The sequence below is a fragment of the Phoenix dactylifera genome, unplaced genomic scaffold (assembly GCF_009389715.1).
Source record: "Phoenix dactylifera cultivar Barhee BC4 unplaced genomic scaffold, palm_55x_up_171113_PBpolish2nd_filt_p 000409F, whole genome shotgun sequence".
Taxonomy (NCBI): Eukaryota; Viridiplantae; Streptophyta; class Magnoliopsida; order Arecales; family Arecaceae; genus Phoenix; species Phoenix dactylifera.
In genome coordinates, this window is record NW_024067850.1 from 134,842 (window position 1) to 157,535 (window position 22,694).

Sequence of the window (22,694 nt, forward strand, 5' to 3'; positions counted from 1 at the left end):
AATCTGGTTTTATCTAATGAATGACATTTTAAAAGTACATAACATAGATAGTATTTACTATTTGTTAAAAAGTAGTTTTCATTTTTATTATGGTTTAACTTTTCTTAAAAAATCTTAGGAAATGTATTGAGAAATATTTGCTAGGGAGTGGGGGAAGAGAGAGAGAGAGGCTTGTTAAGTTGTAATATCAGTTGAAGCACATGTCATGAGAGGAATTGCTGGAATTGATAGGATGTTGTTAGGTACCAGGCAGCAAATATGCAGCGACAAAAGTAGCGATTGCAGACTCGTTCAATTCGTGAGAGAAGAATTATGTCCTTTTTACGTATAAACAACTAAAACCTACAATAAGAATTTATATCTGTATATAAGCCGTATATGAGCTGTATTGATTAGCTGTATATGTAAGTTGTACGAAGCAAAAAATTAGTCATTCATCGTTAGTGTTTACTGGGCCGAAATTGGGCGGCTTTTTAGTTGTGGGCTGGACGATCCGTTTTTCTCTCTATCATTTGTCCTCTACTTGCGAGGTCGAGCTGCTTTGCTGCTCGAACGATGGAAGTAGTCGGACTCCTGATCATCCAGTAATTTAATTTCATAAACAAAAAGAGGCGTGCACTGGACTGGGTAGGCTTCGGCGCACTTCTTGATCGAGAGCTCGGCGCCAGATTCAGGATGTTCGAGCTGCTAGATTTTTCGGGAATAGAATTCGCCGCGGAAGTTTTTCGGAGTTTCACGTGGGTGTCTCTTTCTGGAAAGTGGTTGAATTAGGACGAGGAGGGTTTCGACAATTAATTCCCCGTCCCCCGAAGCATTCCATTTGGCGGAGCATGAAGAGTCGGCCATTAATGCTCCCTTCTCCGATGCGTCTCATCCAGCGGAAGGCGGGAAGTCAATCATCAATATTTCGAGCTCCGGAACGCCCCTCATAATGATCCGCATTTAGTGAGACGATTCGGAGAGATATGTTGAGGCCGTCTTAGAGCTTGCCACATGGCGAATTGCGGACCGCATGATTATTTAGGTCGCCCGATCGGAGCCGTTGCAGTGGCCTATATAAGGCCTGAAGAAGGGGTCATAGGGTCGTTACTCGACCTTTCTCCTGCTCTGATCTAGCCGCTATCGCCAAAGTGTTGGAATTCTTTTTCGGGCGTTCTTGGGAGCTCTCGGCTAGCCTTTGCGCTATCCGTTGTTTTTTCCGGCGAGTTTTTGGATAGGCATTTTATCCTTTCTTTCAATCGTTCGGAGAGTTTTTCGACTTCCTCCTCCTTTTTAGTTTCAAAACCTGAGCAATGGACTTGCCATTGTATAGTGAGCTGTATAAAGCCACGTTTAACTATAAAAGGTGTATTATGACATTATTTGTATGTGAATAAAGGAATACATCCTTCTCTCCCTATGTCTTTCGTTCCTCTCCTCTACGACTCTCTTCCTCCTCTCCTTCTACATTTACAATGTCAGGGGACAAAGTTATATTTCCATCCCGATTAGATATTGGAAATTTGTTCAGCTTCTCATTTGCCTTTTATTAAGCATGTTCCTTATAGGTTTAGTACATCATTGGGGTCGCTATTCTTACTTCTTAGAAGTTTGTTCGAAAAGTTTCATCCTTTCTTTTTTCGTTAAAAAATATTTTTAAAATTCTTAAATACTATATATATGTATATATATATGAGTTATTTTCTTTGAACAAATACTATATAGACAAGTTAAATAGCTGACACACTAAATAGCTGTTTCGATGTCCTACTGAAACGATTAGAACAAGATCACTAAACAAATCTTGACTAGCCGCTGAGGCAAGATTGCTTTAGCTCAACTCTTACGAAAACCTCAATCATGTGCTACTCACCAAGGTAGGGTTGCTCTCTTTCTCAACTCCTTGTAAAACAGAACCTAAACCCTAGGAAAACCTTGATGTAAGTAGTAGTCACCAAGCCAAGGTGACTCTTGCTCCACTTTTTGCTTTACAACTTGGAAAGTTTTCTAGGATTCTCAGCCATCAGGTCTAATATAATTTGTCGGTAAAAAATGATGAATTTGAGTTCAACCATAAGAAGCTCTCGGTATACAAGTTGGAACCCGACTTAACTTGAAAGCATAAAGGGCTCGTTTGGTTCGCCGGAAGCATTTTTCCTTCTAGGAATATGATTCCTAGGAAGAAAATTCTTAGGAAGAGAATGCCTGAAAATGTACTTCTGGCATATTTGGTTAAACATGGAAAAGTGACAGATTTCTAGAGTGCTTATGTTTGGTTGACCATACACTTTCTTGGAAAAGTTATGTGTAATTCCTATTATACCCTTAATAAAAATTAGGTCTTTAATGCCTCTTTAATGCTGAAGGGCCTTTTTGGAAAAAAAAAAGATGGAGTAATTCCCGCCTTATGGGAAAGTAACTTTCCCATATTTTTCATGGAAAAGACTTTCTCATGAAATGTGGTAATCATATTCCAATAGGAATACAACTTTTCCATCTTTCTCCTTTGAAAACTCCAATCAAACAAGAGGCATGTCATTACTTTCCCGTTGACTATACTTTCCTACCCTTCTTTTCCCACGAACCAAACAAGCCCAAAGTGTTAAAGTTTTAAGCTCAACTAATATATCAATCCATCTACCTCCAAGTTATTGCATGCAAGATTAAACTCCAAACGTGATCCTCAAGAGGCAGTCCTACAATTGTGTCAATGGTAAACAGTGCTTGCCTTCAATCATATTAAACTTTGGGATATTTCCGACAAACTCATGAAAAATCACTTGCGGTAGACCTTAAGACTTGGACAAATAAAAGCAGGCTTCCAAAACCAACTTGACATACCGGTGATCGATAGGCTAAGGGTATAAATCCATTCAAATCTAATTGCAAGCACCATGATTGACATGTGATCAGTCTCAATGAACTCGTGCTGTAATGTCCCTTAATCCACATGAGCTATGAGCCGGATCCACTCGGATATCATTTGTTACAATCCAAGATTTCATCCAAAAAGGCTAGCCGAAAAGTTGTTTATGGGTTCTTTAGGTTTGTAAAAGTATCCAAGATCTTTTCTATGACTAATCAATGTGCGACCAAACATACACATGCACGGATTCTCACAATAATAGTACTAATACACCGAATTCTATCAAACTATCAATGAACAAGGAAAACGGTAAAGTCCCACAAACTTCAGTACCCAAATATGGTTCTTAGTTAATCATGCAAACTTCGGCACTGCCATAATCTTATTAAATTGGCGGAGTCCCACAGATGGATACAAATATATAGTGGCCCATTTTCATATGTACGAGAAATAAAATTAGGATTTTTTTGCATTTATACTTTTCTAAATATATGCAAAATTATTATTTGCATGTATATCTTTTTTTTTCACATGTACTCGTGCTATCTAATATCGTTAAAAAAAATAATTTAAAACTAAAATAACTGAAATATCTTTATGGGTAGATATGCAAAAAAAAAAAGTTATAAGGGTATATACTCAAATAGCAACTTTACGATAGTATTCATGCAATTTCTCATATTTAGAAGGGTATATATTTAAAAAATCTATTAAAAAAAGATCAAAGCTCGGCTGGTACTTGCTAAGTATTTTATGATTCAGTTGAATTGAAAAGTCAAAAAAATATTGAACTATAATGTCTTTTTTTTTAAAGATCATGATTCGATCAAGTTGAAATATTAGGCGATTATTTTGATAATATTATTCTCCATTTGATTTTGATATAATTATTATTATTGAATCTATAGTATCTATATATTCTTTATTATTTTTAAAAGTTCAAAATATATCAGATTTAAATTAATTATAGATGTTTAGATTAGTAAAATATTTTTTAGTGGTTTGTAAATGTTGAGCTATTATTTATTTTTGAGGTGAGAATTTTATAAAAACAATATAATTCATTCTCTGAGAATTGATATTAATATGAGATCTTATGATATGATAATATTAATCTTTTCTTGCTTTTTTTTTATTAAAAACAACTGAATTATCTTTACTAGATTTTGATCATTTTTTATTAGATTTTTTTTTTAGTGTATACTATCTTAAATATGCACAATTATATGAATACCCTTACAAAGTTGCTATTTCAATGCGTATCCTTATAATTTTTTTTTACGTGTCTATTTGTAAAGATATTTCAGTTATTTTAAATTTAATTTATTTATTTTTTAACAACATTAGATGGTACTGATACATACATATAAAAAAGAAAGAAAAAGAAGAGATACATATAAAATAAGTATTTTATAAAGATATATATGTAAATAGTAATTTTATTAAAATATTTATATAATTTTTTATATTTTAGAGTATATACAAAGAGTTATCTGGAAAAAAAATTATAAAAAGTATTTTTGGGCCACGTTTTGCACAAAAGGGAATCATGTTAGCTTCCAAGTTCCGTCCCGCTTTTATCTTTATGAGCCTTACATCGTACCCCAGCGACCCCCAAAAACTGGACCGCTTCCGTATATTATGGTACTTAATTCATCCTTTCTCGACACCTCGAGATTACGGCGAGGTGGCTCGGCCAGTTTGTGTACGGCTAGAAGACATGAACAGGCATGTGGAAAACAACATTATAAGAGAAATCGCGAAGAATCTAAGGACATGAACGTATGCTTTCTCATAGAAAACAGGTGTGCTGGTTTTGGGAAACGGAATTAAGTCTCTTATTGCGGTTTGGGAGGGGAAAACCATGCTCATGCTTGCCTCAATTGCTATCTCAACTCAAATGTTTGGCAATATGTGTTGCTCTTATGGCTAAAGAGATGTGCAAATTGGTAGGCCTAACAAAGTTGGAAGTTAGATTTTACATTTCAGAAGTTATCATCTGGTTGACCAGTAGATATCAAGAGAAGGATAATTTGTCAAATATTTTTTTTAAATTTATTTTTAACATAGACAAAGATGCTTTTAGTGTTCTTTTTTATTTAATTTTAATGTGATAAGAATAGGAAGGTGAAAAGTAGACAAGCAATGTTCCATGCACCCAATGATAAGAGCACCCAAATCTACATCCTGCCCCGAAAGTGAGGGCAATACATTTTAATGGCGGTGTGTATATTTCGCTATTTTACTTGTTAGAGGCGAGTCTATCGAACATTTCTTGTTTAAGAGACTAATCGTCGAAATTCTCAAAATTCTTAAGTGGGTAGCAAAAATTACGAAAATCCATGTGATAGTAATTTAACCTATTAACTAAAAATCAACTAAAAGGGAAAATGTCAATGCCAATAATTTAACCTTTTTTTTTGTGCTAAAGCGGGTATTTCATACAACACGGATACGAATACACCCAATAGAGTCAGAAAACAAAAGGTCCCGAAGTACTCGGGCATCTCTCTCTCCCCAGACCATAGGGTACCTCATGAGTGGCTCGCAACATATGCCGCCACCCAGTCGGCCGCCCCATTGGCCTCATGGTATACATGCATGGCTCGGAATGTGACATACTCCCTCGCCATCTCAAAAATGTCGAATAGTAAGGGGTGGACCCCCCCATAACTGCTTGAGCCTTTCGGACCCAGTTGATCACAGTAGCCGAATCTCCCTATAAAAGGACAGACCTCGCTTGAAGCACTCGCCGTGCGTAACACATACCCATCCAAGCCGCCCGCAGCTCTGCCCCAGGTACCGAGGTGTTAAAAATTTGACAGTTTCCCGCTGCCACTGCGCCAGAGCTCGGCCCCCTAATAATTTAACCTATTAACTAGACAATCGACCTCCCAAAGTCTAAGTGAACAAGGAAAATGTCAACGATGTATATCAGGCTTAATATACTATTTATGTGCAGCTTGAGTCACACATGTCGAGGGACCATACTAACTGGAATATATCAAGATAATAGGCCTAATGATTGGGATAATTGGCATGGAGGGGGATGAAAACTCAGAACTTCTGGTTAATTTGGCTTTTAACACTCTATTAACTAGCCAAGTTACTAAAAAAATTAAGATAACAGGGAAAGGATCAGCAATATTATCAGGCTCAACATAACCAGCCTGAATACACCTTGTACGCTTTGTTCAAGCCCCACTTAATCTTCAATCTACACCTTTATGATGACTTAAGTTGTAGAAATGTCCCGTCCTCAAATGAGAAAAAAAAAAACAGTAAAAATGTTCCCTCACATCCCATTTTATGTAGCTAAGTAGTGCTTTTCCCTGTAGACCAAGGTAGAGAAAGAGTCCTTACAATCTATTTCAACTCTCTTACAAATTAAATTCGATTTAATTCCTTCATTGCAAGACTTTCCATCAGTAAGTGTTTCATAACGGGAGAGCCATGAAATTGTATTTGAACTAAATCTGATTTCAGTCCAGAAAACCTATAAATAGAAGTAGCCAATACTGATAACACAACCTTTTATTGGGATTTGCTGCATAAGATGATTTTAACACAGCTTCCAAATACAAATGAGTATTGCTCTTTACACGGCAAATGAGTAAAGCATGGTAGAGATGTATATGCTATAAAAAATAGAGTTCAAGGTCTGCCATACCGCCTCGTATTGTCCGGTACGGGGCGTATCATATTGTATCAGAAGAAAGTCGGTACAAAACACAAATTCAAGTCGGTATAAGTCTTATACCGTCCCATACCGAGCGGTACGAAGGTCCGTACTGAGGCATGCCGAGATGAAAATTGAAAAGATAAAAGACCTATTTCAATACAGAGGTATACCGTACCGTACCGTACCGTACAATACCAAACTGATAAGGTATCGATACGGTACATGGTATCTAGATTGTGGATCTTGATAGAGTTTGTTTATTAAAATTGGACTTTGAGGAGAGGTTCCAAGCTTTGAATATATTGAAGTGTAAATACTTTGCATCCCTTGATCCCAACAAAAAAGTGCAAGCAATGAAAAAGGAGAAAGTCTCCAAAAAAAAAAGAGAGAGGAGAAAGTCGAATGAAATCACTAGGAACGTGTGGGACTGTCGGTCATGCTTTGGAAGGCACAAACACTGAGTTAATTTAAGAAGATAGGACAACCTAATATTCCCTCATCTGAACTATTAAGTAGGCATCTTTACCCAAAAGATAAACTCTAAGTAGGCACAGGTTATCTCATGAGTGCACGTCAAAACACCACCTCAATAGCTGCACTTGCTCAAAAGAGAACACGCTGCCCATGCCATGCACTATTTTTGAAAGCTGATGCGGCATTTACTGGTTGGAAATGGCTTGCAAGATTTGAAAATCTTTTCTAATCACAATTTTGGTACATCAGTGCACATAAGAAAGTTGTGCATAGAAAGAGCATAAAGTTGTGCATAAAAAGAGTATGCTTTGTCGGACTGGCTACATCTAAAGGTTCAGCTCCATGCAGGAGGCCTGGCAGCTTTGTCCTGACCAGCCTAAACCTAGCAGATGTTCGTGGATCAAAAGTGAGTTCATTCCGAGGGGTAAGACAAATGCATGAAACAAGACTACTGGCATCATTTACGAGCCATGAAGTTCTCCATCCATCAGGGCAGATTGGGACCGAATCACACCAGATAATTTACTTCGTCCTGTTCTAAACAAAGTGGATAAGCTTACATGAGCAAGCCAAATTTTAATAGTGGGATCATGCACCCTATCTCTTAGAATTTTTCCTTCAAGCATCATGTTAAAGTTTTCAAATATTGTCCGATAAAACTAGTTAATTCGATCATCCAAATCCATGCCTTGGATATCATGACAACATCCCCATTACTTAACAAGAATTCGTCTTGGCATATATGGACTTGAGGAAGCAATCCTTGTCTTAATCAGAGTTCTAAAAGACTTGGTTTCCATCTTCATACTGCCTTGCAAGACTGATCTTGTGAATTCATATGGTTCATGTAACAATCCAGGATTTTACCCAAAATAGCTAGCCAGAAGATATTATTTAGCTTTCTTGATCCTGTATAAGTTCCTGAGATCTACCTAGCGAATAATTGATGCAGGATTAAACACATGCCCGCACGGATCCTCACAATTCGCTAGGCTGCCACCCTTGGACTGGCAGCTACTGGGTCCCACAAATCTGGATATCGACAATTGATGGAAGCCCATCAATGGGAGGGTCATCATTTTCTTCACGAAACAAATCATTAGGATTTAGCCAATGAGTTGGAGGTTGCCATAAGGAGGCTTCTATCAGTTAAGATATTTAATTGCCCGTGTTCAATTCACCAGACAAACCAACCAAACCGGAGCACCACATCTGCAAACAGACAAGGAGAAATGGCTAATGCTGAACCGGCATATTTTATGCTGCGCTTAAGATTTGCTGTAGTGGTGGAGTAGAGTGAAAGATAGTGAGAAAAAATTTTGTTTGGTTACACTGATGGCTAACACGAGAGTGAATTAGGATTAAATCTTTTGCTTATTTAGTTGCGAGCATCTGTCGCCGAAATATGTGGGAAAGTTGCAAAACACATTGCATGCAGCATTGGATTGCTCTGACTCATTAAACATGAATGTTGTAGATGTCATCCATCTAGTAGTTTTTGGTTCGAGTCTGAATAGAGGTATCCAACAATTATTGGTCCGAACCTAAATTGCTACCATGTAACTTAACAAAAGCCACCTCATATTGAAGAAGGCTGCCCTTATGCTAACCCGGTTCATTTCGTTGCAAACCGGACTAAATCAGACGAGGTAGGAACAATTTTAGTTGGATACACCATGTTAATTGTCTTCGGTTAGGGCAAAAATTAACTTCAAGAGTTTATTGCCTTTCTAGTTAAAAAGTAGTTCGAATACCATAAAGCTAGAGTTATATAACATATAGACGGCAGAAATCGAAATAGAAAAATATAACCGAAATTGTAAATTATTTGAAATAAAAGTTGTGCATAAATTGAGGTTCGCAACTGGCATATATGAACAGAGCATGTTCTAATGCTGGTCTAAAATGGTCCTAGCCAAATTAATTAGGACATCGGTCCCCAGTTATAATAGAAAATGGGATAAGATATAAGATTTAGGTGAAAATGATGGGAAAAGAATTGGAGCAGGCATTGATAGAATATGCAGCAACTAATTTAAATGATTGTCAAATATCTGGGATTTAATTGGCTATTCCTGCACATAAATATATGAGATGAGACTATGGCCATGATAGGGTAAAGGGGGCCTTTGAGAGGTTGCCTTGAACCTATAACTAAGTAGTTGGTTTTAACATTTTAGCAAGTTTACCCAACCACATAGCTTCATCCGAGGCTGGTAATCTTGAGTCGAGTTATTTAATTTATCTGCTAAAAGTATTTAGCTGCTATGATGTTATAATAGACCATATACTTTGATAAATATTCAGAAATTTATTTTTAATTTATTTTATGACTTCGGTAAAACAAACCATTATTTGTTATTTCGTAGCCATTTAAGCAAAATAATCATTTCTAAAATCTCTATATTTTCCTAAAAAGATCAGGGGATGTCACATTTAAATTTTAAACAAAATTGTCAAGCCAGAAAAATTAATTACCTTTCCTTTTTTGCCATCAGTTATTTTACCGTTTCAACAGTTGTATAGAATCAACGGCTCCTGATGATTTTTTCTATCCCTTTTCCTGTTTTGGCTGTTAATAATATGCAGCCGTTATGAGATGTGCGAACGGAGCCCATAATTGATAGCCGTTGGTCAACACCAGGGTTGGGTTTGAAGCAGCGCGGAAATTTCCCTGAAATTATAGATGGGGCCCACTTCAATTATACATCATCTGGTGCTTGGTGCAATATTACCCGTATCAACAGTTCGTTGACCGTGCTTCGCCAGCCACCGCCGGGGCTGATCTCTCTCTTCTCCACCGATGAGCTGTCTGATCCAAGACAGCAAACAGCATTTTCAACAAACTCATCCAAGAACGCCGTGCCACGCGTGTCTGTCTCCAATTACCTCGAAAGCCTGCGTACTGCTCCTTCCGACACCTTGCCCATGCCCGTCGATGCTGTTACCTTGGGGGACACGCATAGAAATTTCTACGCGGAGTCCCGCTGAGTCCATCGCCTTCGTTCATGTGTTGCGTCTCGGGCAATCAATTGTGACGCTCACAAGTGACGCTACCTACGGCGATGCGCGCGGACGTTTGAGAAGCCAAAGTCGGCGATTCGCGCGGACGCTCGAGAAGCCAAAGTCGGCGGCGCAGCAAGTTCCGCATACAGGTTTCTATGCGGATTTTACATGATAACATCATCGCGGTCCGAACGCCGTCTTGGAGTGGGCCCCACTCTACTTCATCCAATCACAGCAGCGCATTTATGTTACCTGTATCAAAGATTGCGACCTTTTTCTCTTTTTTTTTTTCTTTTTAAATTTAATAATAAAATATCTATAAAATCAAAGACCGGAAGACTTGAGCACAGCCGACATAGCAATTGCGCACAAACACACAACCACATTAAAACCCATTGCGGCCGCCAGGGCGCCCTCCAACGCCTCTCCAATCCCCCCTCCCCACTTCCCTTGCTCCTCGATCGCGCGCGCTATTCGTGTTAGAGAAAGAGTAAAGACTCGCGATTAATCTTCTCATCTCTTCGATGGTTCTATTATCGTTTTTCGTTCGCTTTCGGATCGGATTTGGGCGTGAATAGATGGATTCTTCTGTTTGTTCTTAAAGATTGTAGCTTTGATCGGCATTTTCTTGACCTCGGAGTGGTTGGGTTTTTGATTTTGGATTTTGTTTGCAGATCTGGGAGATCTAGGATTTGGGGATCCGGAATGCAGCGGCCGAGAGGCTATTTGGAGCGATCGAATACGATGACGAGGGAGAAGCGGGGGTTGGATCCGAGCGACGGGGAGGACGTGCACCCCGAGCCCAAGCGGAAGAAGGTCCCGGCTTTAGCGAGGTAAGAAGAGAAAAATAAGGAAACAAAAGGTGGTTTTCTTTTAAGAAAGTTGAGTTCTTGGATGTTGATCATAGCTCTCTCTTGCTTAGTTGAGTTCTTGTTTTGTATGAAACGTTTTTTTTTTTAATTGCTATAGTTAATTTTTCTTCTTTTCTTTTCTTTTATTATTATTATTATTATTATTCGCGGGGGGTGTTAAAAGATTAGATTTGTGGAAGGAACTTGGTTATTTGGACGCATGAACTTTGTTGAGCTCATAGGCGGAAAGTTTTTATGAACATTGGAATATTGCTGAGGATAATCTCTCGTTAACCGCTCCTTTCCATGGCAGTTAGAGTCGAATTCTAGTCAAATTTTGTTAAGTATTTACTGAGCATAGATGATAGTTTATTGGATTACCTGTGGCCTTCTTTTTTGGAATATTCTTGCTTCTCTTATGGCTTTGTTCTTGAAGTCACCTTTATGAGGGCCCTGCTGTTGCCGACTGCTTATTCAATATACAAGAGAAAGCTGAGATTCATGCTCGGGTATTCTTGATTTTTGGTTCACAGATGCAATGTTGTGTCTTCAGGTTTTTCTTGGTGCTGGTGTTCCCGCATGTAGGTTGGTGAGTGTAGATATTCTTTATCCACAAATGCTTATGTGCATGCACCCCTGTCTGTGATCTGTATGCCCTAGTTTCTCTGTATGTTTGTGAAGGCATGCCTCTGCAATCATGCGTGTAGGTGCTTGTGTTCTATGGACTGTTGGAGGTCTGAAGTTTTTTAATTGTTGATGCCACGGTCGTTGGTTGCAAGTGGGAATTATTTCCCTCGGTACTGGGTTCTTGGTGTTTATACAGACTTAAGATTAAATTGTTGGTGGTTACACATCAATAGATTTAAAAGTGAAATCGATTTTAGGTAAAAAAGGTATACTGGTTGTCGACGGAAGTCCAGCTCGTTCTTTCAGTAATGCATATTTCTTTCATATATTGGTAGCAGTGACACTGATGTTTGATCGCTTGTTCTGAAAAACAGAGAAAATCTCATTGAAGTCAGAGATGCGTGGACTGTTTAAGAAAAGGTTGGACTTGCACAAGTACATCCAATGTTCTGTAAAGTTAGAGAAATTATTTATCATGAAGCCATCACACGTCAATAAGGTTTCATATTTAAAACAAGAGGCCAAGAATCAGAAGCTTGCATGGGGAAATGCTTGAACTATGTACAATAATTAGCATTTAACTAATAGAAATAGCTTGTTCATCTGTTTGGGGTTTGGCCAGCGTACGAACATGGGTAACAGAAGACTTTGTTTTGAAATAGAAAGCAACGCATAAGGTACCGATGCAGTGCAATATCGCTATTCAACTTTAGGATACAGGAGATGGTGAATTTTATTCTCTTTATAATTATTGATTTTCTTCTGATTTATCTGATAACAAGTACAGAGATTGTCTTTTTTTAAAATATCTTCCAGCTTACTCAGATACTAGCTCATCATTTCTTTCCTAAAGAAAAAAAGAAACATGATGCTTTATTTTTATATAGTTATACATTTTGATTGACAATTGTGTATCCTGTGCAGTGTGATTGTTGAAGCTTTGAAAGTGGATAGTCTGCAGAAAATTTGTTCATCATTGGAGCCGATCCTTCGTAGAGTTGTAAGACAAATTCCTTATTCTCTGGCATAGTTTTATTGAACCTGAAATAGATTAGGGTTGCAAATTTAAGTCATCCAGTTTAATGTTTGTTATAGTTCCTTTTTCTTGGTGCCATGTGAACTGGTTCATGTCAGTGGTGGAATTAGCTGTTGAAGAATTTATCCCTTTCTTCCTTCCTCCACATTATTATCAACAATTTTATGAAGTAAATTAATATTGAAATTTTACCATGCCTTTTAAATGAAACTTCAGTACATTTTCTTGGTCATGGTTTGAATTACTTTGTTTCCCCTCCCAATCTGGACTTCCTTTTCATGCTCCAATTAGGAATTGTGAATCTTCATTCAACTTTTAGTTTGCAGTTTCATTTATTGTTTTTTACACAACTCTGTTTCTTCTGGACGTTTTCAAGGAACCACAAGCATGAAGTGTCTTCATGGAAGGCTATCATAGCCCCACAACATTGAGATAAGGGCCTTCATCTATATGCTCTGTCTAGAGATGAAGGTTATCTGAACCTTGTATTTTGTGTTCTGGGGTTTTAAGGCTCCTTACAAGCACTACAATGATCATTGGAAGTTGCATCCCTGATTTCCTATGGTTTGAAGGCTTATGATTTATAAATTCTCTCTGGTATAGGGTCATACATATTATGATTACTGCTAAGGATCTATATTACTTATCCTCTTCAAAACACTATAAATGATATTTGATGACACCATATTGTGAACATCAGCATATTTTGACATTCTACTTTTGCCTTGGTTTGAGGCCTCTCCTCCTTTCTTTTCTCATATTGTTTTCTGAACTTGGTTTTTATTCCAATAATTTGTGCCACCCAAGATCCGCTGTACCGACCATACCAATGTACTGGTGGGCACCGGTACCGGTACCATACCGAACCAAACCGGTACCGTACCGTTTCGGCTGGTTCGGGCCAAAAGCCAAAAAAAATTTGAGGTCGGTACAGGCCGGTACTGATCGGTACAGATTGTGAATAGTTGGAACCGAAAAATATAGCTGTACCGTACCGGTTCTGTCTGGTACCGGTACGTACCGGTCCATACTGACTCGTACCGATCGGTACGGCAGACCATGGTGCCACCCCTTTTCTTTCATTTCATGTTTTACTATTCCTCAATTTGTTGGGTGTTGTTATGTGGGTGTGCATGCATACATCCATATGTGCATACATATGCATATACATACATATGTACATATATACATATTGGACTACACAATTTATGTTAAATCTTTGACAATAGAATTAACAATTTTAAATCAATGATGTTTGCTCAATCAATGATGGATCATCCAGATTGAAGATTCATGCTATTGAAGTTAATCTACGCTACAAAAAATGTCTAGAAACCAAATTCACCTATTTTGGTGGTCTTTAACCTATGTATCAAGTGTGTATGAAAGTGAATGGTATCAAATAGACTACTGTGCTAAAATACATGATAGGATGCATAAATTGAAAATCTCCTTCATTGATCACGATCTGCACTTTTTAAAACATGGCATATTTAAATTCACTAGGCCTTGATTATCAGATCAAAGAAAAGCATAGTATCATACTTTGGAGCTGTTCATTTTTCCACCCACTTGATGCTTACGTCAGAGACAATTATAATAGGTTCCAGGCATTATTTTGATAGTGCTAATTAACTTAAAGAGCTTGGATTTCCAATTTGGATATTGCATCATTGGTTTTGAATCACTAAACCTTCTTTTGTGTCTATATGCATATTATATTTATATGGTTGCACTGTCGGTTATTAGGAAGTGAAGCAAAGCATATTTCAAGTTAGGTGTTGCAATGTGAAATATGGATTTTTGCATGGCTTTTATTTTCACTTCTCTCTATGATATATAGTTTTGTTAAATTTAACTTATCTAGAACTCTGCAGCTTTAACTATATAAGTAGGGGACAGCACTTATCTCTTCTGTTTGGTCCCTCTTGCATAGAGTCAAACTTTAGTGCTTGTTCGTGCTCTCTTTTCTAGAAAGCTACATTTAGTTTGCCTGATTGCTCATCAGATTTGCCATATGTTTAAATAGGTTAGTGAAGAAGTGGAGCGTGCTTTAGCCAAACTTGGTCCTGCTAGGATTGGGGGCAGGTATGAGATTATAATGCTTTTATTGTTTCTTGGCATGAATTTTAAGACTCACTATATATGTTGCATTAATATGTTCCTTTTGCTTTTTTGTCTGGTTATCTTTTAACTGAAAGATATCTGGAAACTTGTTCATTTGTGTATGTTAAATAGTGTATATGTTGTAGAATGTGTTCTACATTTGTTAAGTCTGAAGGAGTCATGTAAAAGATATCTTGTTGTTCAAAAGATACTAGCAGTACTGTGACTTCAGAACTGAATTAAACTGCAAAATCTTGTGCAAAATACTTGTTTTTGGCTCTGCTATATGAAGGAGGAACTTTCTTGAGGCTAGCTTGTTTGTATAAACATTGATTAAGTAACTGATCATGAACCCCGTTATAAAGTTATGTTCCTGATGTAATTCTGGAACTTGATCATATGTGAAGCCAAAAGAAGGATTTTGCTAAATCTATTTCTATTGTTTTCAGTGGTAAACATTATATACATATATACAAACACACAAGCATGCATGCTTGCAAACAAACATACATACACAAGCACATATAATGTTTCCCAGGGTTAGTTGCAGTCATGGGGTGTTATCTAGATACATGGAGGATATTGCGAAATCCTAGGGCCTTTAAGAAGCTATGGTGGTTTGTAATCTAATGGTGGTGGACTTTCATTCGAGGTTAAAGTCTTCCTGCACCTAATTTCACGTATCGTGTGGTCATAAGCCAGCGTTGTATGGCTTGGTAATGTGCTGTGCCGTGCCATGTCCCTCACATGCCAAGGCCCATTTTAGAGAACAAGGGTTTGTGCTGGTCCCTATCAGTCTATGTTGATTGACATGGACCGGCAAATATGATGCTTTAGTATGAACAACCTTTATGCGCAATGTTTCTCACATTTTTATGGACCATTGCATATCATGAGTTATGATGTGCCTTTAGCTAAGATCTCTACAAACTACCTTGCACTTTGTAAAATTGTTTTTTACCCTACCATGATTAGAAAAGACAAGAACCTTTTGCAAATCATCATGTGCTAGAACTTAGAGGGAATATTAATAATTTTTATTGAGCAAAATATAAAATATGAGCAGCTGAAGTTGATTGTAGATAAGGAAGAGGATGAATGCAATTTCTGGATTGGTTGTAAATGGGCCAAAGATTAGCAGCTCTTGTGTGGGAGAAAATGAAGATTTTCTTTATTATTTTGTTATTTTCTTATATTATTTGTGCATTGTCCTCTTCTGTACAAGTCAGTATTTTTATATTATTACTTTATTCAAACACTTCATTCAACCTGTGAGTCAAACAAACAGAAACATACAGTCCACCTATCCAGCTTTCAAAATTAAGATATGGTTTTTATTTGGTTTATTGCCGCTGCAAGTGTGTTGAATTTCTTACATGCATTCCTGGGCTTAGACTTTAAGCTACTTAATAGTTTTCCAAGGAAATAAGTGAACTAAATAGCCACTCATTCCATACTTACTCAATGCAGTAAATGTTACATATATTTGAAATCCACAGCTTTTGTTGTGCCTTGCATTACGTAACTACACTTTAGCTTTTATATATTCTTTTAACTTTTAAGCAATTATGCTTACTCTGAGTGCTGAACCCCTCTTTCTCTTTCACACACATACAGTCACGCGCATGCATATGTGCATATGCATGCACATATCATGCCTACTGTGAATTATCTCTGAAACAAATTTACTGTACTTTGTAAAACATTTTTTTGGGTTCTAGTTGATCAATCTTGTATCGTTCCTGCAGAGCTGATTGTGAAATAATACAAACCTCATAAGCAATACACTATTGATTTCTGCTTCGTAGTTGATTCATTAGAGAATGTCATTGGCATCCTTGAGTTAAAAGAAATGTTCCCAACTAGCTTGTAAGAAGTTGCATATCACTTTCTTTTAGGGAGTAAATTAACCTACCAATGTATTCTGTGAGAATTTTCTAAATTTAAGAAAATACAGGTCCTCTCCGAAACGAATTGAAGGGCCTGATGGAAGAAATCTGCAGCTGCATTTCAGGTCAACACTGTCCCTTCCCCTTTTCACAGGAGGAAAAGTAGAAGGGGAGCAGGGAGCTGCAGTTCATGTTGTGTTGCTTGATGCAAATACTGGTCATGTTGTAACGTCAGGGCAAGAGTCATCAGCAAAACTAGATGTTGTTGTGCTTGAGGGTGACTTTAACAACGAGGATGATGATGACTGGACAGAAGAAGAGTTTGAAGGTCATGTAGTCAAAGAGCGTGAAGGAAAGAGACCACTTTTGACTGGGGACTTACAGGTTTCGTTGAGAGAAGGTGTAGGTACCCTTGGGGAGCTCACATTTACTGATAATTCTAGTTGGATCAGAAGTAGAAAATTTAGACTTGGCCTGAAGATTGCTCCAGGCTTCTGCGAGGGAATTCATATTCGTGAGGCAAAAACAGAAGCGTTCACTGTCAAGGATCACAGAGGGGAATGTAGGTCTTCTTTGCACCATGCTATAATTAATTTATGAAAATCTTGCTTTGCATTCATTGAACTTTGGTTTTAATTGTCTTTGGTTGTTTTTTATAGTATACAAAAAACACTATCCACCTGCATTGAAAGATGACGTTTGGAGGTTGGAAAAGATTGGTAAGGATGGTTCATTTCACAAGAGGCTGAATAAATGTGGAATCTATACAGTCGAAGACTTTCTCAGACTTGTTGTTAGAGATCCACAAAGATTGCGAAATGTAAGATTTTATATGTGGTTAGTTGTGATGAAAGCTTACATTATCCACTATTTATTGCTCTAATGTATTTATTCTAATGATTGCAGATCCTTGGAAGTGGCATGTCAAATAAAATGTGGGAGAGCCTTGTGGAGCATGCCAAGACTTGTGTCTTGAGTGGAAAGTACTATATATTTTATTCTGATGAGACAAGGAGCGTTGGTGCTATTTTTAACAATATTTATGAGTTTTGTGGCTTGATTGCTGGTGGGCAGTTCTATTCAGCTGAAACTCTTAATGATAGTCAAAAGGTTGGTCACTTGGTTGCACAATTCTCTCTCGTTATTGTCATGCTGCAGCATATCTTCTTTGATTTATCATATCCTTTCATATGAGTTGAGCAAAATATATTATGTGTAAAATAACAACTATTATTGCAACAATGTGTGTTTAGCTAATGGTTATCCTATAACATTCATTACTGATATCTGAAATTTTACGTGGGGTATTAAATAAGGTTCAACAATCTGGATTTTGGTAAACTAAGTCATTCCTATCTTTGATCTAGTTGGGTAGTGACATCTTCAAAGAAATTGCTTTATTGTCCTATGAAAATTTCTATACTTGCACACGCTCAGGCAAATATACATGCTTGTGTTTACACGGATGGGCAGTCACACTCATGCACGAGTGCTGCTATCCATCCATGACATGTGCACTCAAGGTAAATTAAGCCTGTGACCTCTGTCACAAGTATCAATTTTTCCAACAAAGAGTTGCAGCAAGAAGCATTATTATAGGTGAAGAGCTGTTAGACATTTTTATTTTATATGCATGCATGCATGGTTGTGGATGCACATATCTGTAGAGACATGAAATATATGTTGAAGCACCACTATGCTAACAGCCTTTGTAAGAAGATTATGTTAAATATTTTACCATCGTATTATGACAACTTGTCCTTAGATATGTTGAGTTTCAATTTGTCCTTTTCTCAAACATTCTAGGATATAAATTTGACCTATCTTTAAAACATTCAGGATTACATTCTTCATGACAGAATTGCTGAAAGGCATTGGAGTTAACATGTAAACATTATGTTTTGATTTCATAATGGAGGAATCTTTGATACATTAACCACTATAACCTAACGGTCTCATGATGTCAGCTCTACATTTTACTTTGGTTAGGGTTGTTAAATTAGCAAGCTGTTTGTTGGCAGCTCATGTTCTGCTCCATATGGACTTGACCCAATTTTAAAAGACCCAAGCTTGAGCCAGGATTTCAAAATTGAAAGTTAAGCAACCCAACATGAGCTATGCCTGGATAGCTCATGTTTGACTTGATTTAGGTCAATTTAAAAAATTAAAATACATTTTAAACAATATACAATATTTTATTTGTTACTTAATTAAAAAAATTATTTTTTTTTACATTTGTTATTCATCTTTTAATAAATGGATATAGTGTTTAGCTGTGTGATGAAGGTGAGAAGAGACTTTTGAGCGTCTTTCATTTAATGATAGATAGTTTTTGTTGATCATGTAACTTATTGGATACATTTGCTATTGGTTTTGACACTAATCTTTTTAAAAGATTGGGTGCTAGATCAAAAGGGGTGTACTGGCTAAATTTGAGAGTACTGACAAGATGAGAATTTTAGCATATTAAAAGACAAAATATCTTATTGACCATTATATTCTACTGTGCACCATGATTAGTTGATTACTTTTTGCTTAAAAAGAAAGAAAAATGGCCTCTGCCTTTCCCCTCATTAGTTTTGGTTGGTGGGTAGTTCATCCCCCTGCAAGAAAGACATATTTGGATAGAATAAGCCCTTATTCATCCTTTCTCTGGTTTCCGAACAAAGCCTAAATGAATTGAAATAGAACTGGCTATAATGGAAATAGACAATATTAGCCTTCTTTTGTATATCGACTGGTATATTAGCTCAGCCCCAGCACCACGCCACCCCCCCTTCTCCTATTCTACTTAATAGATTTAGGGAAGCAATCAAATTAATAGAAAAGAAGGCAACACTGATGTATAGTGTCAAACCATTTTCAAACATAAAAACAGAGCATGTCACAGTTTTTGCTGATGAATGTGCATTTAACATATTATTATGTCCTATTCAGCTAGTCTCTGTTTTATCATTATTTTTTCAACAAGTGTGTATTGGACCCTGAAATCCAGATGAAAGTACTAGGAAGAACAAGGAAGAGAGTGATGGTAATTTTTTTATACATATTTTTCAGGTCTTTGCAGATGCATTGGTGAAAAAGGCATATGATAATTGGGTGCATGTCATAGAATATGATGGAAAAGCTCTTTTGAACTCTAAACAGAACAAGAAGGCAACTGCAGCAAATTATCCTGTTTTATATGATCAGCAAATCTCTCAAACTAACTTGTCAGTTCCAGTTCCTTTGGAGCAGCCTTCAGTAGATGCAGAAATGGCTATTGGAGGTAAGGAACTCCTTAAATCTTTGAATAGTTACTTCTTTAGCACATAATTTAAATGAAATACTGAAGTGGCCCCTTCCTAAAATGCCTTATTACCTTTGTATCTGAAGATGATCGGTTTAAGGATGGTTTAGTAACCACAGGATGACTACCATGTTCATATGATTTGTACTAGATGTAATAACTACAGAATTTTCATACCAGCTAAAATTAAAGTAACGAATGAAGTCCTTTTCTTTTAAAGATTGCCATTCGGATTTAACTGTCCACCCTGTTTCTTGGGAATAATTTATACCACTTAAACAAATTAATTCTGAAATACTTCAGTGTGCTGACTGTTGCTTGTTTTGTTCAGGAAGTACCATTTCTGCTGGTTATAGCGGGAACCAAGGGACCAGATACTCCAGTCATCCTCAAAATGTGTCTACTAATGCCCATATCCAGTTTGAGAGTACTTCATTCATCCCCGAGAATCAGTATGTTGGCTCCTCTCATCAAACTCAACGAAATGATGGTGTGGGCCTAGAACTGGGCCCACCACAGCAGGAAAGCATTGGATTCCAGCAAATTGGCTCTTCCATACAGCCATCAAACCTGAACTCCTATGATGACTGGTCTCGCCAACGGGACAGTCGTCGTATTGATGATTTCTTCTCGGAGGAGGAGATCCGCATGAGAAGTCATGAAATGCTCGAGAATGAAGACATGCAACAATTGCTTCGTGTCTTCAGCATGGGTGGAGCTGTCAATGCGCCAGAAGATGGGTATGGTTTCTCATCTTACGCGCCATCACCTTGCCAAAACTTTAACTTTGATGATGATCGTAGCCGTTCATCCGGTAAAGCTGTTGTTGGATGGCTTAAAATAAAGGCAGCTATGAGGTGGGGAATTTTTATCCGGAAGAAAGCTGCTGAGAGGAGAGCTCAGCTTGTCGAGCTGGAAGAGTAGCTTCAAAGAATCTGATGACTAAGGTTAGACAAGGTGGGTTTGGTATTGTTCTTGCTGTCTGCATGCTATCGGAGGTGGATGCAGATTGAATGTTCTGGAAATGGTTTGTCTTGTTGCAGCTAGTGACCTCGTACACTGTTCCTCTGTACAGTAGGGTTCTCCATTGTTTTAATTTCCCAGATTTGCTGATTTATGTGATGCTTGTGGAGTAAGCCTCAGAGGGTTTGATACTTGAGTTCCAAGGCCTGTTTCAGTTAGATAACCAACGAATCACTGACACTTTGATGTGAAGTTCTAGGTATTGGTGACTTGAGACATGTAATAGCACAATAATAAGTAATGGATTCCCTTAAAATCTTGGAAATAGCATGTGTTTTATCTGGGACAACTAACGTTCGCATTGCAGGAGTGTACTGCTATATAATATACTTGTTTCTTCGAGATTGTATTTGGACTTGGAAGCAGGTAATTAGCAGCGGTCTCAGAGAATTGGTTTAGGACAGTGGCTATTCCAGCTTCCACAGTTCTTGGAAGTGGTAGGAGGCTTAATTTTCAGTTCGGTGATTTCACAGTTTAATGGCTTGTGAAACGATAGGAATATGTAATCGAATTGGAAAGGAAGCATGGTAACAGTTTCTCTGGATTACTGAAAAATCCTTGAGGCATTTGTGATTGCCCCCCCTGGTCAAATGATTCACAAATAATTTTCTGCCAAGTAAATTAATCAGAAGTCATTTATCGATGCATTATTTTGGAGGTTGTTCACAAATTATTTGCCACTTATTTGAGAAATGCTCACAGTTTATCAAACCCTAATGCTATTTATTATTGTCTGGTATACTTTGATATTCTATTTATGTTCTTTTTTCCTCCATTCTTGTGATTAAATATTTATCTTGTATTTTAAATTCTGATTATTTGATTTTTCCAAACTTATAATGAAGTCTGTTATATTTCCGAACTTAGCCTTATTACTACCTATGTAAACGTCAGAAGTTTGCTTTACGTAATAGCATATATAGAAAAGGATACAAAAATAGTATTGTTGGTGGAAAAATGGACCACCCCACAAATGTGATTATAGCACCCAAATCCATCAGCAAGCTCGAGCTCGTCCTAAGTGATCGGGCTCTTCCGCTCTCGAGCTCATTCTAAGTGATCGAGCTCCCTAAGTGATCGGGCTCTTCCGCTCTCGAGCTCATCCTAAGTGATCGAGCTCTTCCGCTCTCGAGCTCATCCTAAGTGACTCTCGAGCTCATCCTAAGTGATCGGGCTCTTCCGCTCTCAAGCTCATCCTAAGTGATCGGGCTCTTCCGCTCTCGAGCTCATCCTAAGTGATCGGGCTCTTCCGCTTTCGAGCTCATCCTAAGTGATCGAGCTCTTCCGCTCTCGAGCTCATCCTAAGTGATCAGGCTCTTCCGCTCTCGAGCTCATCCTAAGTGATCGAGCTCTTCCGCTCTCGAGCTCATAGACCAGAGAGCCGAGACCAGAAGGCCGAGACCAGAGAGCCGAGACCAGAGAGCCGAGACCAGAAGGCCGAGACCAGAGAGCCGAGACCAGAAGGCCGAGACCAGAGAGCCGAGACCAGAAGGCCGAGACCAGAAGGCCGAGCACAGCAGGCCGAGCCCATGCCTTAGCCAAATATCCAATTTCCACCTAACCCTCTAAGGGACCTGACAACTCCACTATAACCTGCCACTATCTCCAAGCTATCAAGGCATAAGATCTTCGCAGGTATTCGGCACGACCTGCCATTAATGCACGAGACTCTCTAAAGTCTCCGATGCACTCAGTCATTTAATGAACACGGCCCAAGACGATCTCCGGATCACTGAACCATCAGAACGTATGGCTCTCCCTGACCGCCGGTTCATTCGGTAATAAATGCACTTACCATCCACGGACCCCAGGCCCACCACAGCCGGCGGTTCAACCACTCCAACAGGTCCGATCGACCGTGACAAC

General features: G+C 38.0%; 1 protein-coding gene across 1 annotated transcript; it reads left to right on the plus strand.

Annotated features, from left to right (window-relative positions):
- The first annotated feature begins 10,352 nt into the window (after positions 1 to 10,352).
- On the plus strand, positions 10,353 to 21,167 carry LOC103714689 (calmodulin-binding protein 60 B). Its single transcript, XM_008802049.4, has 9 exons — positions 10,353 to 10,497; positions 10,682 to 10,840; positions 12,410 to 12,485; positions 14,551 to 14,609; positions 16,585 to 17,078; positions 17,176 to 17,336; positions 17,423 to 17,626; positions 19,574 to 19,784; positions 20,137 to 21,167. Exons 2-9 carry the CDS (start codon positions 10,713 to 10,715, stop codon positions 20,727 to 20,729), a joined length of 1,926 nt encoding a protein of 641 aa, XP_008800271.1. The 5' UTR covers positions 10,353 to 10,497; positions 10,682 to 10,712; the 3' UTR covers positions 20,730 to 21,167.
- Positions 21,168 to 22,694: the final 1,527 nt, after the last annotated feature.